At 39.0% G+C, this 17,095-nt stretch overlaps 1 protein-coding gene across 1 annotated transcript; it reads left to right on the top strand.

The window, feature by feature from the left end:
* The first annotated feature begins 9,043 nt into the window (after window positions 1-9,043).
* LOC143870070 (uncharacterized) lies at window positions 9,044-16,013 on the top strand. Its single transcript, XM_077376575.1, has 4 exons — window positions 9,044-9,146; window positions 9,250-9,289; window positions 15,388-15,559; window positions 15,636-16,013. Exons 1-4 carry the CDS (start codon window positions 9,044-9,046, stop codon window positions 16,011-16,013), a joined length of 693 nt encoding a protein of 230 aa, XP_077232690.1.
* The last annotated feature ends 1,082 nt before the right edge of the window (window positions 16,014-17,095 follow it).

Raw genomic sequence — 17,095 nt, forward strand, 5'->3', positions numbered from 1 at the left:
CGGGTTGAACCTCGTCGAGTTGGAAATCGGGTCGGGTTGGGTTTGGGTTCATTAAATTGTTCCTCATGTCGGGTTCGGGTTGACCTCAACCCGACCCAACCCAAACCGAGTTGCACCCCTGAAGCCAACCCAAATGAATTAAGGGAATAAGACAAAATCTGCTTCTAGGTGGCCGTTCTCTCCTGAAAAAAGTGAGCCGCTGCGGAGTTTCCAGCAACATCAATAGAATTCTACAGAATTCTCCCGGACATGAAATAGGTAATTCTTTTTCATCTCTTTCTTAATTTAAAAATACCATGAAAACACCTCTTACAAAGAAACAAAAACCTCAATTTGTTGCCTCTTCATCATAGTTCACTATTTGTAATTGCCATTCACTTGTGCTTCCCACATGTGTAATACCTTATTTGTACAATCATATCATGTGTGTTGAAAAAGCTTTTTCGGTCACTAATTAGTTTGTAAACGAGAAGAGGACAAACAACTTTTCAAATAGTAAGAACTCCTAAACTGCGATAACAAAATTAATAATCCCATTAATAGCCTACTTAAAGACCAAAGAAGTTCCTAACTTACACATGATATAATTGTACAATTAGGGCCCATTTGGATACCTCTTGCATTTGTATTTGAGTTTTGGATACAAAACACATCAATCATCTTCATGATCATGTTTTAAGAGAGAGAGGAAAGGAGGGAGGGATGTCTCGCTGCTGCCGGAGCAATGTCGAGGAGGAGCGATGGAGAAGGAAGTTGCCACAAATATTGATTTCCAAATAACGTCTCGCAGAAAAGATTTGAAAATCGGAATTTTTCACAATGTCGTGGCTGATTTGAAAACTTAAGGATCTGACCGAGTTAAAAATATAAACTAAATCCAAATCTAAATCTTGATGGTATCCAAACGGGCCCTTAAGGCATTAGACATGTGGGAAGTTAGATAATTGATTGTCCATCTCTTAGACCGGAAACCACATATTCTAGAAGATATTTTTTGTTTTAAATTTGTCCTTTGTAAATTATACATTTTCTAGAAAAAAAATCATAGATATCACACCATTTTATAAAATTCATGATATTAGCCTCTTGCTAGAACCACTTGCCTGTTATTTTTGCCTTTGAAATGTCATCCTTTCTAATTGCAAGCTACCAATCTCTCTCTCTCTCTACAGGAAAAGGAAGTCTCATAAAATCATAAAAGAAGGATTTTTTTTCCTTGGTTGTGGCATTCGAGCGTCTCCTCTTCTCATTAGTTATCTTCAACTACATAAGACAAAAATGAAGAAAAGATGGATCACTTTCGAACGTCGCTTCTCTCTCTCGATTGCCTACAAGAAAAACAAACGAAGAAGGACCCATTGCTCTTAAGAGATAAGAAAGCTAATATTTTTTTTCTTTTTTGCCATTTTCTTCTCTTCTACAGTTATCTCCACATTGGAATATTCGGCATTCATTATCGTCAACATATTCATTACTTTTAGGACTGTTACGGGTCATACGGGACCCACTTGGGGTGGAATAAAGGGGTGGAATAAAGTCGTTAGATTTTAGAAATCTGTAGGATTTGCTTGGGGTTTGTTGAGAAAAACTTGGCTAGGCAAAGTTGCGCAGGAGGTTCCTACGCAACGCATTAAAATACACACCCCTGTTTCCTCTTTATTTTAGGGCGTTGCGCGGGAACCTCCTGTGCAACTTTGCGCAACCAAGTTTTGTTCGTTGTTGTTGGTATAGATAGGAGTCGTAGAGTTAGGAGTTATCAAGAGTCCATTACATTAGGGTTTTCCTATTCTTTCTCTTACTTTTATGCAAGTGTACGTAAGATACAATTGCGGCCCTTAATATATAAAGAGAGAAGGAGATACAATAAAAAATGCAGAATTTATCCTAGAAACTGTATTTGCGCACAAAGGAGGACGACCCTTCCCTCGAAGTGGGTCAAGAAGCCAATCTTCCCTCAGAGAAGATCAATCACGTTGCGATCAAAATCGGGTTCATAACAAAGTGGTATCAAAGCAAGGCATGGATGATCCAACGATCGGACGGTTGGAAGCAAAGGTGAGTTCTCTTGTTGTGGGACAAGAGAGAATGATCGAGGCGATGCATGAGATGTTTTCTGCTATGAATGCGAAGTTCAACAAGATGGTACTTTCGTTTGGCATGAAGATAGAAGAGCCCCCATGTTTGAAGGAGATGAATAAAAGGTTCGAGAATGCGTATTTGATGAAAAAAAAAAGAAGAAATGGAAAAATGGGAGGAAAGAAGAAGAGAAAAAGAAATCAAATAGAAGAGAAAAGGCCACAAAAGAAAGGAATCATTGATTTTCAATATTGTCGAGTTCGTAGCCGAAAAATCCTCCATTCCTCTCACACTATCGACCGCCATTGAATAGATCTTCACCCACAGACATCCGTGCGCTAACATCCAAATCATTCCAGAAAAACACAACGCAAGAACTTTGATGAACGCTGCGATGTGATCGATTTGAAAATGGAGTTGTCTCAATCATTGATAACGACATACTTGACTAATCGTAAGACTGAGAGGAGAAGAAAGGGGGTGCGAAAAAAGAAGAGAAGAGAGAAGAATTTTAGAAGATCCTACGCAAGATCTCAGTTCTCACAACGCTTAATCTCCACCCTTGAAGGGTCTTTTCTGGGGGAGGAATGTTACGTGCTCATACGGGACCCACTTGGGGTGGAATAAAGTTGTTAGATTTTAGAAATCTGTAGGATTTGCTTGGTGGTTGTTGGTATAGATAGGAGTCGTAGAGTTAGGAGTTATCAACAGTCCATTACGTTAGGGTTTTCCTATTCTTTCTCCTACTTTTCTACAAGTGTACGTAAGATACAATTGCGGCCCTTAATGTATAAAGAGAGAAGGAAATACAATAACAAATGCAGAATTTATCCCAGAAACTGTGTTTGTCACAAAGGAGGATGACCATTCCCTCGAAGTGGGTCAAGAGGCCTATCTTCCCTTAGAGAAGATCAATCACGTTGCGATCAGGATCGAGTTCGTAACAAGGACATAGATTCTACATTGTCAGTCTCGTCACGATCTTGACTCAGGAATCTCACCCCACTTCTCAATGCATTCATAACGGATCTGCCATCAACGATCAGACTAAACAAAATGCAAGGATTAAGAAAGGTATAACCCTATCTCGTATATTTCATATATAGTTTACTTCTTTTATACATTAGATGCTTAAATTTTAATCAAATCATTAGATAAGCAATTATTAGACTTTATTCATCTAACTATTTATTTTCTTTTGTTCATTGCTTCATATATCATTTATTAATTGATTATGTGCAAGCTTAATCATATGTAAATCTCTAGATTGAATTTGTTGATATATATATATATATATATATATATATATATATATATATAGGGGAAAGTGACTATGAGCGGTCGCTCATATAAGCTTATATGCGCAGCAGCGCTTATTGATTAAGAACTGTCGATCTGAAACGATCCTGGCTGTTCCCTGCCCTTTTCAGAAACCAGCGAGAAATCTATTCGACGCTCTCTCCACTACAACAAAACCGGCCTTTCCCTACGGAAAAAACCGTAGGGAAAAGTATCAAACTCCGTAGGGGTAGACCTTTCCCTATGGATTTTGCCGTCCCCACCTTCCGTAGGCTAGGTGGGGGTAGGGAAAGCCTTTTCCCTACGGATTTTGTGTGCCGTAGGGATATACTACTTTTACCTACGGAATAATCCGTAGGGGAAGTGTTGAACATTCCCTACGTAAATGCATAACGCCGTAGGTAAAGGTGTGTTTATTCCTACTAAATATCCAGAACATCCGTAGGGATAATGTGATTTTCCCTACGGTGTTTCATAAAATCCGTAGTTAAAATGGTGTTTCTCCATACGGAATATCTAAAAACTGTAGGTAAAATATTTTTTCCAATTAGTTTTCCTTACTAAAATTTAAAAACCCGTAGGGTAAAGAGGGATTTCCCTACGGATTGGTAAAAAACAAGCAGGCAAAAGGAGTTTTTCCCTACATATTTTCAGGAAAAAAGTAGGAAAAAGGCACTTTTCCCTACAGACAAGTTAAACTCAGCCGTAGCTAAAAGGTTCTTTCCCTGCATAAATGCAAAATAAAATCTGTAGGGATAGACTTTTCAATTTTTTTTTTAAAATCCATTATAAATAACCATTTCCTGTGACCTATATGATACTTGTACTTTCCACAAACAATCTAAACATATTATCAAAATTTCTATTATAACACCCATTTCCCACAACATATAAAAATAAAAAAAAGTTATCTAAATTTAGAATATTTATGAATTCACGATTCGTCCATAGCTAACATCTTATAATTGTTCCATCAACAAAATACTACAATGTTCCGAACCACATATCAAAACAAAATACTATATTATTCCCATCCACATCAAAACAAAGTGCCCAACCACATCAAAACAAAATAGTAGCTACATTGTTCCCAACCATATCAAAACAAAATATTATATATTGGTCAACATTCTTTATCTTCTCCTCTCTTCCTTCTCCTCTCTTCCTTCTCCTCTCTTCATCATCTTCTTCATCTCCTCTTCATCATCTCCTCAATTCCAATTATCATTTGCGAGTTAACAATTTAACCTACAAACACATACCATGTATAAATTAATGATAAATGAACAGATGCATATAAAGTAAACCCATTTTAAGAATTTAAATTGCCTTTCAAAACAAATTATACACTTACAAATGCACGAGGCCAAGCAACGTTACTTCCTAAGACATCGCCGATGACTTGAAGTATTCCATACGATCTTGGCAACTTTGCTTTTCGGGATATACCTCCATTGATCGTTACTTCACACCATCCCTCACCCAATTTTTTTCCCCCTACAATTTGGTTGGGATCTTCACTTTTGAGGAATCCTTTTGCCACAGCGCCTTCAAAATTCATCAACTTACAGGGAATACATACATGAATCTGAAAACAATTAAGTCATAAATATGGTGCCCATAAGAACTTCATTCATTCACTAATAAGAACTACCATATATTTAAACTTGGACAACAAAATAAATAAATACCTGGTTATTACGATCCTTAGTCTGAGGTGAAGCACGAGGGGTCTTAGCAGCAACAGGAGCGGTATGCTGAATCTGAAAATAATTAAATCATAAATATGGTGCACATAAGAACTTCATTCAATCAGTAATAAGAACTATCATATACTTAAACTTGCATAACAAAAACAATATAAATACCTGGTTACTACGAGCCTTAGTCTGAGGTGAAGAACGAGGAGTCTTAGCAGCAACAGGAGCGGTATGCTGAATCTGAAAATAATTAAATCATAAATATGGTACACATAAGAACTTCATTCAATCAGTAATAAGAACTATCATGTACTTAAACTTGCATAACAAAAAAAATATAAATACCTGGTTATTACGAGCCCTAGTCTGAGGTGAAGAACGAGGAGTCTTAGCAGCAACAGAAGCGGTATGCTGAATCTGAAAATAATTAAATCATAAATATGGTGCACATAAGAACTTCATTCAATCAGTAATAAGAACTATCATGTACTTAAACTTGCAGAACAAAAAATATAAATACCTGGTTATTACGAGCCTTAGTCCGAGGTGAAGCACAAGGAGTGTTAGCACTAACAAGAGTGGTATGCCGAGCAATAGGAACATGAAGATTGGTAGGAAGAGCAATTGGAGAATTAGAAGTAGCAGGAACAAAAATAGGCCTTTGAAGAACAGAGGGAATACTAGAATCAATAGGAGCGGAAATGGGAGCAACGTGAGTAGGAAGAACAATATGAGGAGTAATAGGAGGACTGCCCATAGCATTAGGCTGATCAATGTGACTTGCAACAGACGAGTGCAGTTGATTCAGTGAATTATGTTCCCCTCCAATAATACCCTACCATTAATTAATAAAAAAATCATACATTTGTATGCCATATACATAAAAGGAGCGGATATATCACTTCCCAACAAATATAAACCATAATATAACTATGAATACTTACATTTTGCATGAATATGTCTTTCATCTGCCTCATCTCCTCTTTCATCGCGGCTAATTCCTTCTCTAATACCTCACATCTAGACTTACCAAATATTGGACTAAAATTAAATGTGATTTTGAGTACAATATTCAAAATCTAAAACAAACAGGGCCTAAACCATTTACAGTATATGCATTGATTTCTCAAAGAAATAATCTAAAGAATTATACTTATCAAGCTTTCTGCATCACAACACTGAAGACACCTAATCATTTCTCTTTAATTTTAGCCACAAAAGAATCAGAACAAAAGGTCAAAATGTTGGTATTTGGTAGTGAAGCATATCCATCTGATACAAGACATAAAAAATATATTTTGGTGAAAGAATTTTAAAAAATGATAAAAGTGGAAAAATTAAGAAGAAAGTACGGTAAATAGAAATAAGAAAAAAGCTAATATCAAAACATAATCAAAGTATAGACAATAAATATGTATAAGTAAGAATAAAATAACATTACGACGATACAAAGGGCAAACTGGTTTTGCATCCCCTGTCCGAAAATCCAAAATGTATTGTATAGAAAGGTATTTTAAATCATGGGAGCCACCTACCATCCACCGCCCTTGCCGGACAGATAGCTCTATTGCTTTATTGACTCCACTCTGAATCCTCGTATAATGCTCTGAATTCTTTTTAATTTTTGTGGGTGTTCAGTTGATTTTTAACCTCAGGCTGAATAGAATCCATCTAGAGAATCATCACTTTTATATGAGGATTCAGGTTTATTTTCTCCATCCAAAAATTCAGTGTGCACTGTAAAGTATAAGGATTTTTCAATCCATAGATCACATATTGTAAGTTGCAACTGTCACCATCCAGCACCATTGCTGGCCAGAGAATACCACATCATTCTTCTCTATTGGGTATAGGACCTGATTACAACTTTGTACAGAGAAAATACAATGGAAATATCATTGAGAGTTATAGTTCTTGTGAAAACTCCTGATTCAAGCCCATGGATAATATTCCCCCGCAAAAGAACTAAAGGACAGACCCCAAAACAATGAAGGGGTCTAAGACATTGTCTGAAGCCTCTGTTGCATGGCAGCCGAAATGAGATAGAAACTAAAGCATGCTGCACTCATCATGCAATCATGCCTATGGAACAAAAGATTGCCTCTGATATCTCAATGGCACTCAGCATAACTTCAGAGAATGAAAATGCAATTAAAATTTGCTAGCGAGCGAGGCGAAACACACCTGCTGATATATAGCGATAAGCTCTCCAGTCTTCTCGGTTCTGACTAGAACACTGTTCCTGAAAAGGCTCCTTTGTGCTCCAAAGTCATTGTGATAATCTCCACTTTGTCCTGCCAACATTACATACAAAAAATTATAGCACGACAGGGGGTGAACATTACTAGGTAGGAAAGCCTGGAAGTCTGTTCATAGACATCGATATGCAGTGCAGATGCAATCATTTTTAATTTAAAACCACCACCATAGATAAACCACCTGTAAAATGAACGGCCCAGAAATTCAAAAAAATGGTATGAAAATCATGACAAATCAGAGCTTTCGGATAGTATGATGCATGAGATATTTAGTGATTTGATCACAAACCACTTTAACCCACAGATACTTCTGCCCAATATACAGTGAAGTGAGTAGCATCATCAAAACAAGGTAGTGCAGATATTATTTTCCAATAAAAATCATAAGTTGCATTAACAACCACAATAGAATACAGCGCAAGGATACATAGAAACTACTCAGCACAAAGATCATGCAGCCATGTAATAAATTATAGGGTTCCAATTCGACTTGGAGAATGGAATTAAAATTAATTCAAAATCAGGTAACGAATAATTCTCAAATAGTATCTGTTGCCAGTTTTAATTTACTATTCAAAAGAGAATCAAACTGAGGTGATTTCATGCTTGGATTGTCAGAATCAAATAAGCAGAAGAGTCCTCATGCTTGGATAGTCACACAGAACAAGCGCAACCCTGATGGCTTCAACACTGAAGTTTGCCATTCTAAGCCCGACGCCGCTTCTGGATCATACAGCAATGTCATGTATCCAGGCTCTTCCTCCATGGAGAAAGCAATGAAAGGGAGAGGCGAAGAAAACCAAATACCAGTAGAAATCCTCCTGTCCTTTGTTGTTTTGAATGCAGAGAAAGGAAAAAAACGAAACCCTAATGAAAGGAATGAAAGGGAGAGATGAAGAAAACCCAAACTATTAGCAATCAAACTTGAAATTAAAACCAGAGGAAAGCAACAGAAATGGTTTTCTTTTCAAAGTTAGTTTTGCTAAACCGGGCTTCGAAAATGGCTTCTGAAAAAGGAGAGATTTGAAGGGGAAAACAAAAGAAAACAGGGGAAAACATGTCTCAATAATCCGGCATAGGGTTAGGGGTGGGAAAAAACCAGATGAGAGAGAGAGAGAGAGAGATGAGAGCCATACCTGCAGATTTGATAAAAACCTCTTCTTCCTTTGCAGAGGTGAGCGCAGACGAGAGGTTGAAGATGACCTAGGGAAAACCTTATTCTTTGGACAGAGCTTGCAGAGAGCGAAGAGAGACAAAGGCAAGATGGCTTTTGTTTAGGTAATACTCGATTTTAGGGCAAAATGGAAGAGGAAATATCGAGCGGAGGAAATATCGAGCGCGCGCGGGACTCTAAATTGAGAAATTAGTAGGGAAAAAATTAAATTTGGTATACCCACGGATTTACCTAACTAACGGTACGCAAAACATACCATATCCCTACTGGACATAAGTAGTTTCCGTAGGTAAGAGGCTACCGTATGCATAAATGTCCATCTATGCCTACGGATTATTTAGCAATCCATAGGTGAAAACTATATTCCTATGGAGAAATTAACCCCCGTAGGGATATTGTGCATTTCCCTATGGAATTAAAATCCGTAGGGAAAAAGTAAATTTATCCCTACGGACATAACTAAAATGGGCAGGGAAAGGCTAGTTTTGTTGTAGTGCTCCCTCTCTCTTTCTCGACAGAAGTAGAGGGAACCATAGATGCGCCCAAAATCCACCCTCCCCTTCCTTCCCGACGGTGAAATCTGCCATCTCCGCACGGTGTTTTCTCCTCCAACGAACCAGACGTCGTTCTCCTCCCCAGGTAAGTTCTATATTTCATTTTTTGTCTTTTTTTCCCTTTTCTAGGGTTTCAGTTAGGCTTTTTTGGTTTCTTGGGTTTTAACTGTTAGGGTTTTTCTTTCTAGGTTGCTCCTCCAACGAACCAGACGCCATTCTCCTCCCTAGGTAAGTTCTATGTTTCATTTTTTGTCATTTTTTCCCCTTTTCTAGGGTTTTAGTTAGGCTTTTTTGGTTTCTTGGGATTTAAGGGTGATGTATTTGGGGAAAATCGTGAATCATTGATGGTTTCCTCTATTTGTTTCTAGGAAAAATCATGAATCATTGATGTTTCTAGGGTATTTTTGTTTCTCCATCGAAAATCATAATTTTGTTTTAGTGAGAATGTGGAAAGATTAAAGCTTTAGACAGAGAGGAAACCTATTGGGTTTTTCGAAAATATCCAACTCCATTTTGAAAAAAAAAAAGTTTGGGTCCTTGGAGACCAGCACATTTTATTGCTGAAATTCGTAGAGGGCGTGACATCTCTTTCTTTTGCAAGGTGTCGGCAGAGAAGTTCTACAGAATACATATGGGGGCAATCTCTGTTCATTTATAATTTTTACTTTTCCCTTGTAATTGCTTTAAAAAAAGAAGAAGGAATGTCACTCCTGCTCGTTAATGTCACACTGATAGGGTCATCAAGTTGAATGTCCTAATCCACTAATACTGCATCACGTAGAGAAAGATTTTGCTATTGTAGGAAATGTGGCTGGCATTGCCATCCATAACACTAGGCACTTCCACCCGTGTTGTTTTGCCTTATCTATCAATCTTACATGGATGGGGGTGCCTAAATTTTATGAGTAGCAATACCCACATAAAAGTAGTTCTTATTTGAGGAGGAATTGAGGAAATAACTCCCTAAAAAGTTTATTATATTACACATACCATATTTTATTTCAGAACACTTGCTTAGTTGTATGATCACATGCATATTATCTTTTTAACATCACAGTATTTTTTTGAAACCTTATTGTTTGGCCAATTGCTCATTTGATATACTGCAATGATTTTATTTTGCAGAGGATATCAATCTCTGTTCTGTATTCTAATTAGAGCAGTAGAGTAAATGGAGCAGACAAGTATTTAGGATTAAGTTATTCGGTTCCAATGAAATAACAATATTGTTCATCCCTTCTTCCTTATTCTTTTTAGAGTTATGGAGGGTGGTTCTGTTTAGAGTTGTGGAGGGTGGTCACAAATAATTTCTCCCTAAAAGTATAATGAGAGGACGAGCATTTTGTTAGACCTTTTAGCATATTTTTCTCATGAAGAATTGTTGTTCATCAATGACTTGCATTTCTTTTACCATCTAGTTTTTTTGTATGATGCCCGGGTAGTCAAATGAAGAATGGCATAGACATACTTACTATGCTGTATTTGCATGGAACAGAACACCATGGACAATTTTATTTTTATGAACAGACTCGGGTCCTGTTCGTTTTGGATTTTTAGGACCGATTGTGAGTTCAATACTGATTATTGGACTCAAAATTATATTTAATTATGTTCAAAATTATGTTTAATCTTTGCTTCTATAAGCTTAAATGTGCAACGTTACTTAAGCAATATAGACCTCATAGATTTGATTTTACCTGTTAGTGTAGACACCCCATTTTGACCTGACCTCCAATTTTCCCCAAATTCAAATAAATCCCCGAGGTCGAGTAATATCCCAAAATTTTGGCATTAACCCCCCTGGTTGAGTTCCCGAGTCCTGAGGCTTAATTGTACAACCTTATTTTGATATTTTCGCTAACCCATCTTGTCTGCTTGAGCACAGAGTGTTACCCAAAATATTGTCAGTGCTCTCCAAAATCCTCTCGAAAAATTACGCAAGAAATGGGCGAAAAATGGGCAAAAAGACAAGCTGAGTTTGTGCCCTTATCAAAACTGGCTGTGCTCATATCATTTTCCTTGTTTGATACAAAAAAAAAAGGAAAGAAAAGTAAGATAAGATGAATGGAGGGTGGAGATCAAAGCAAGGAAGAGAAAACCCTAAAATCTAGCTATTTAGCTCAAGGAGCGAGGCCTCATTTTTTTTTTTTGGGGGGGGGGGGGAAAGAAAAATCAACAAGCAGAAAGAGGGAGAAGGAGGAGCCGCCGGCCACCACCTTCTTCCACCTCCGGCCACTCCTCCATTCCAGCCACCACCACCTCTTCTGCAGATTTTTGCCCCAACCACCTATCTCCATCTTCTCCGGTAAGCTTGCCGGAATTCGGCAAGCTCAACCCCACCCCCACCACCGAGCCTCTCCACAGCCACCTCCTCTGTCACTCAAAACCCATTCAAAAAAAAAATCAAAAAAAACCCATCCACCGCCACCTCCATTGAAGCCGATCACCACCACTATTCACCATTTCCTCCTCCACCGAGCCACCACCTCCACCAAACCCATTTCACAGCCACCCACCTCCATCGGCCGCAATCTCTGCAAAACCCACCTTCATTCCACCCACCTCCATCGGCCGCAACCCCTCCACCACATCAAACCCATTTTTTTTAAAAAAAAAATCCACCGACCGTCTTCTTCCTCACCTACATCACCCACACCATCCAAACCCTCTTCTCGGCCTTCCCCTTTCACCCACAACCTCTGCAACTACTCCGGCCGTGGCACCTCCACCCACCCAAATCTAACCCATTTTCTTCAAATCCCCATCCTCTCCACCGAAACTACCATCTCCCTCAAACCCATCTCAAGCTCTACCAGCCAACAACCCGAATCCTCGTCGGAATCCGACAAATCCCACCGGAATCCGAGCCTTCATTCTCCCAACTCCATCGCCTCTGCAACTCCTTCTCCATTTTAAACCCAAACCCATCTCATTCTCTCTTAAGCCAAAACCCATTCTCAAATCCTCCATTAACTCCGTGCCACCTCCGACCATCGCCCACTACCATCTGCCCCTCTCCACTAGATCCACCGTTTCCCAAACTTAAAACCCACCCCCATTAACAGCCACCACTGCTCTCTCTCTCTCTCTCACAATTTTAAGAAAAAAGAAAGAAGAAACGTGAGTTGAGGTTTGGAGAAGAAATTATAAAAAGAAGGGAAGGAGTGAAGGGTTCGGCCGGGATTCCTAAACCTGATCATTCATCCTTAAATCCAGCGGTTGCGATTGCATCTCCGGTTACCACTCTCAAAGCCCCGATCGTCATCGCTAGCTCCGGCAATAATTTCCATCAGGTAATCTGTGTGGCTTTGGGGTATAATTTCTTCTTCACTACTTTGAAGTGGTCTGAATTCCATTCCCATTTTATTCTACTTTTCTTCTTCTTCTTGGTATTTGGATCACAGAGATTTATTTAAAAGAATAGTCAGATTGGTTACATCAGTTTTACCCGTGGGAGTTGTTTCTTATGATTAACAAGGAACCATAGAAAAGTCCCATTCCCCCTGATTTCCTGTACACTTTGCTATGGGTTTCATGTATCAAAGCATAAAGTATATAGTCTTGGCCTTGTGTTTAGTTTTCCATTTACATTTATGATTGCTTTGTCTAAGATTAAAGGGTACAAGTCATACATAGCAGATAATCATGGTTTAGGCAGCGCCCAGCTTTTTTCCTCAAATGATTCCAATGGCTAGTTGGTAATTTGAGTTGGAATGGTTTCACTGTTTTTGTGAAGATTAACCTAAAATATTTGGGGTAGCACCCAGGCTAGGACGGAATGCTTCTTGAGCCAACCCTTTCCCTTCCTGCCTTAGAGTTTTCGCAGGTTAAGGGATTCCTTCCTTTTTAGAGTCTGTCATAGAGAGTTTAGGAGTCTGTCCTTTCATCTTTCAGAGTCAGTCTTCAGCATAGGAGTCAGTCCTTCAGTCTTTCAGGAGTCATTCCTGTCATCGTAGGGGTTAGGATTCGGTCCAACCTTTCGTCAAATCGTGTGTTTTTTCTATCCGCTCCTGCAAGGTATAGGATGCTGTCCAACCCTTGCAGAGTTGTTATTCTGTTCGTTCCCCCGCAAAGCATAGGATGCTGTCCAACCTTTGCGAGATATCAGGAGTCTGTCGTACCCTTACGATGATAGGGTTCTGTCCTCTTGTGTCAAAAATTCCAAAAAATATTTCAAAAACACTTGAAAATTCAAAAAACATCTAAAAATCAAAAATCTCAAAATCTCGAGTCATTAGGAGTAGTCGGGTCCGAACTACGGATGGCTTGATCCCTAGCTGAGGGGTACGTAGGCAGCTCAGGCGTGCTGCTGGCATCCTGAGTTCAGTCACCTTTTTTTGAATATCTTTCACAACGTCAAAAACTTCTATAAGCTTCAAAATCTTTCAAACCTCTCAAAACTTCAAAAATTCTTCAAAATAACCTTACCAGCAATTTTCAAAAGATCTTCCCATAGAGTTAGGAGTCTGTCCTAGGCGTGTGGGGTGTCTTAGAGTTAGGAGTCTGTCCTGATTGTGTTGCTTTGCCGTGTCTGGTCGTGTGAGTGTCCCTAGAGTTAGGAGGCCTCGAGTCGTGGTCGGCTAGACACTTAGTCGAGCCGATGGCTAGACTAGGACGCGCTTAGAGAGCCCATGGTTTTCCTTAGGACACACAACCTAGTCACACATAGGGTGTAGGGTCCGCTTGCATTAGTTAGGGCATATAGGGAGTCCTAAAAATTACCATTCACTTGAACTTAAGCAATGGCGCAAGAAGCTTTAAAAACTAGTCAGGTCTAGTTGATCGAGTCTAGGATAGCGGTCCTAGAGGGTTAGGCATTGTAGTTTAGCATAGGTCGCCGAACTACGTTGGCTCTGATTCTTCCCGAGGCCGGGATACGTAGTGCAGCTAAGATGGGTGGCCATCTTGGTCCGAGCCAATTATCGCATTAGAATCTAGGGTTTGTCATATTGTATGTTTTGCTGTGTTTTCTTACTTTCCTGTACAGATCCTATACCTTTAGCTGTAGCATGCATGCGTTTGTCCACCAGAACATAGACACCAATTAGGCATGACACTCATAACCTAGCTATTCTTAGGTGTCATGTCTTTCATTTCCTTTTTGTGTGTGCTTCTTATTCATCTCCGAGACATGCATGATTAGCTAGACGTTATCTCGGGGATATTCGTTCCCATTTCGCATGATTTTCGCCCAAAACTCTTCAAAGTTAATAATAAATGGCATAAGAGACCAGGTGCTTGCACTTGGGCGAATTGGAGGCGCTTAACCCCTTCCCCATTCGTCATCAGGCACGGACCCTTTGTATCTCTGGTTATCTGTTGCGACAGAGCACAGCATGGGATCCAGGGCCCGCTTCCTTGGATGGCGACTCTTTCTTTGTTCAAGGTACGCCTCGAATCCGGGCTAGTCCCCGAATCGAGAGGTATCCCACTTTACATCGCCGCTCATGCTGTGAGGGGCACTCTTTCGAGAGTTCCTTGGTAGAGCTCTCCTTCACGTGGATGATCTTGAGACTCGCGTGGGGGCCCGTCCCCCCGCCTCTCTCGGATCGGGGTCCACAGTTAGATATCGATTTTTGGTACAAGATAAATTTTGAACTGTGGATGTATGGGTCTGATCATATCTACAAGTTCCACTTGTAGAATGCTTGATAACAAAAGCATGAAAATGTGTAAATACTTATTATTATTTTTATTTTTTTTCATCAGAAGTTCCCATGGGAAAGCAGAATGCACATTGTTTCAATCTCATTAATCATTTTCTTGTTAGCTGTTAGAAGTCTGGGGTTTAAGATGCTGGAGGGGAAATTAGGGCTTTAGATACTGTGCTAACAATTTTATGAAATTTCTGTTCGAAGAAAAAAACTGTTTATTTAGATTGGAATTGAGCCTTTTCTTACATTGTATTGGATCTGGAGTTCTAGATTTGTTGAGGACTAATTGGTTTGGAAATTATGGCTTTAGGTATCAAGATTATATAAAAAAATTCTGGAATTTTTATTGAAAGAGCAAACTTGTTTTTTGAATCAGCCTTTTAAATGTTAAAAAAAAAATCTATTAGAATTTCAGAATTTAGATACATGGAAGACTCGTTGCTCAAGAAGTTAGTACTGAGGTTTTTAGATATCAAGTGTTGGACTACTAATAATCAAAATGATGATAGCACACTCCTGATAGGGGTTTGTCAGTTAAGAAGGCCCATTAATTACTCAACAAAGAAAACCTTGCTTCCTCACCCAAAATCCAAATGCAAGGGATTGTATTTGATGTTATTTGTATTTTATGTTATTCGTAGTTCATGTTATATTTCCATTGGTTTTATGCAGATTCAGAGAGACTCAATTAATGGCATCCTCTCGCAATAGTAGTTCTAGCAGACGTGGTATCCGAATTGCTACAAGAAATTGTAAATGTGAGAAGAAAGCTTCTATCCAAATAACGCAGACGGATGAGAATGGCAATAGAGGCCGCCTGTTTTACGCTTGTGCCTTCTTCTGTGTAAGTAAGCAGTGAATAATTGTAATTTTTACTAGTATGGGAAGTTTCAAATTCCTAACTCTTATACAACACGCAGGAAGGAAGTATAAAGAAGTGCAATTATTTCCGTTGGTGCAAAGAAGATATGGATGACAATGAAGTTGGTTCGAATAGGGATGATATAGCCGAATTGAAGAATGACATGGGCACATTGGTAAATTTATTATACGAATTGAAGGTGCAATCAGGCAAACGCTTCGACGGATTGAAGGTGCATGCAAATGAATTGAAGGTGCATGGAGGCAAACGCTTCCAAGTTTTTGAGAACCAACTACAATGGATTAAAGTTGCAGTTGTTGGGTTGTTTATCTTGATCCTTTTTGTGTCTCTGTTACTTAATGATCTAAGACAGTGTTGTTTAGTTGGAGGTGTGGGGTTGTTTATCTTGTTTCTTTTTGTGTCTATCCGTTACTAAGTGATCAAGGGTACTGTTGTTTAGATACCCTTTTCTGAATGTACGATGCTTCACTTAGCCTGTTTAACTTGCTTTTCCTGAAATTGGTACTTGTATGTACTTGTTTGTACAAACTGAATATAGATGACGAAGCGAAAGGAAACACGGGGAAATGAGTGTCGTCAGAGTGATTAGGGATGAAATGGCAAATGTGATCACAGTCTGTTCCATTTACTATGAGACCAGCTCAAACATGGTGGCAGCAACCAGTACATTGCTATACGAGCTTAGAATTTGAATCTCCTTTGGTTGGAAGAAAATCATCGCCAAAGTAGACATCAAGGTTCTCTACGAAACCCATCGAAGGTTCTCTCCTTTGTCGTCAGAAGTTCTATCTCCCATCTCCATCATTTTCCCAATCATTGTGCATCACTACCGTAAAGGTACCAAGGTGGCCGATTGATGCAGGCGAAATGGCGAGAAAACACTGTTCTGAATGTGAACTATCTCATTTTGGAACTGATCTCGCAAATTCTTAAACAGAGGGTTAAAAGTGAAGTTCAACTCTCAATCTCGAAAACAACTTCGGTCTACTCAAGGTAGTAATCTAACCTTGAATTAGAGCCCGAATTTATGCGGATGAAATATGAGGCTTAGAGGCTCTGAACTATGAGTCTTTTATTCAATTTCAGTTCCTCAATATGCAATGGCAAGATCCAATGTAAATTTGATATGTTTCACGAACACAGTAACGACAAGTGGATATCACAATGTGAAGTTTAAATAGCAATGGCAAGATCCAATGCTATTGAAATGAACAAATTCTGCCTGAAGAGTCTTTTGCATCGTCAGTTACAAAATTCTCTCAAAAGTTTTAGCTACCGAATGCATGAAAATATTTTCATAGCTCAAGAAATTCTCACTTCATTCAGACACTTGGAAGGATGGTCCTAGCTACTTTAGCCTCAAGGCCCAAAAATCTTTCGTCTCTAATTTGAGGATGATTTAATGATAATCGCAAAGGATTCTTTCTCGAGTTGCCAGGTTATCAAAACCCTCCTCTACTGATTTGTTCTCGGGAATGGGTCTAACCATTAATAATC

This window comes from Tasmannia lanceolata, unplaced genomic scaffold, assembly GCF_043159265.1.
Source record: "Tasmannia lanceolata isolate RefF3 unplaced genomic scaffold, GAP_Taslan_0.1 ptg000003l, whole genome shotgun sequence".
Lineage (NCBI taxonomy): Eukaryota > Viridiplantae > Streptophyta > Magnoliopsida > Canellales > Winteraceae > Tasmannia > Tasmannia lanceolata.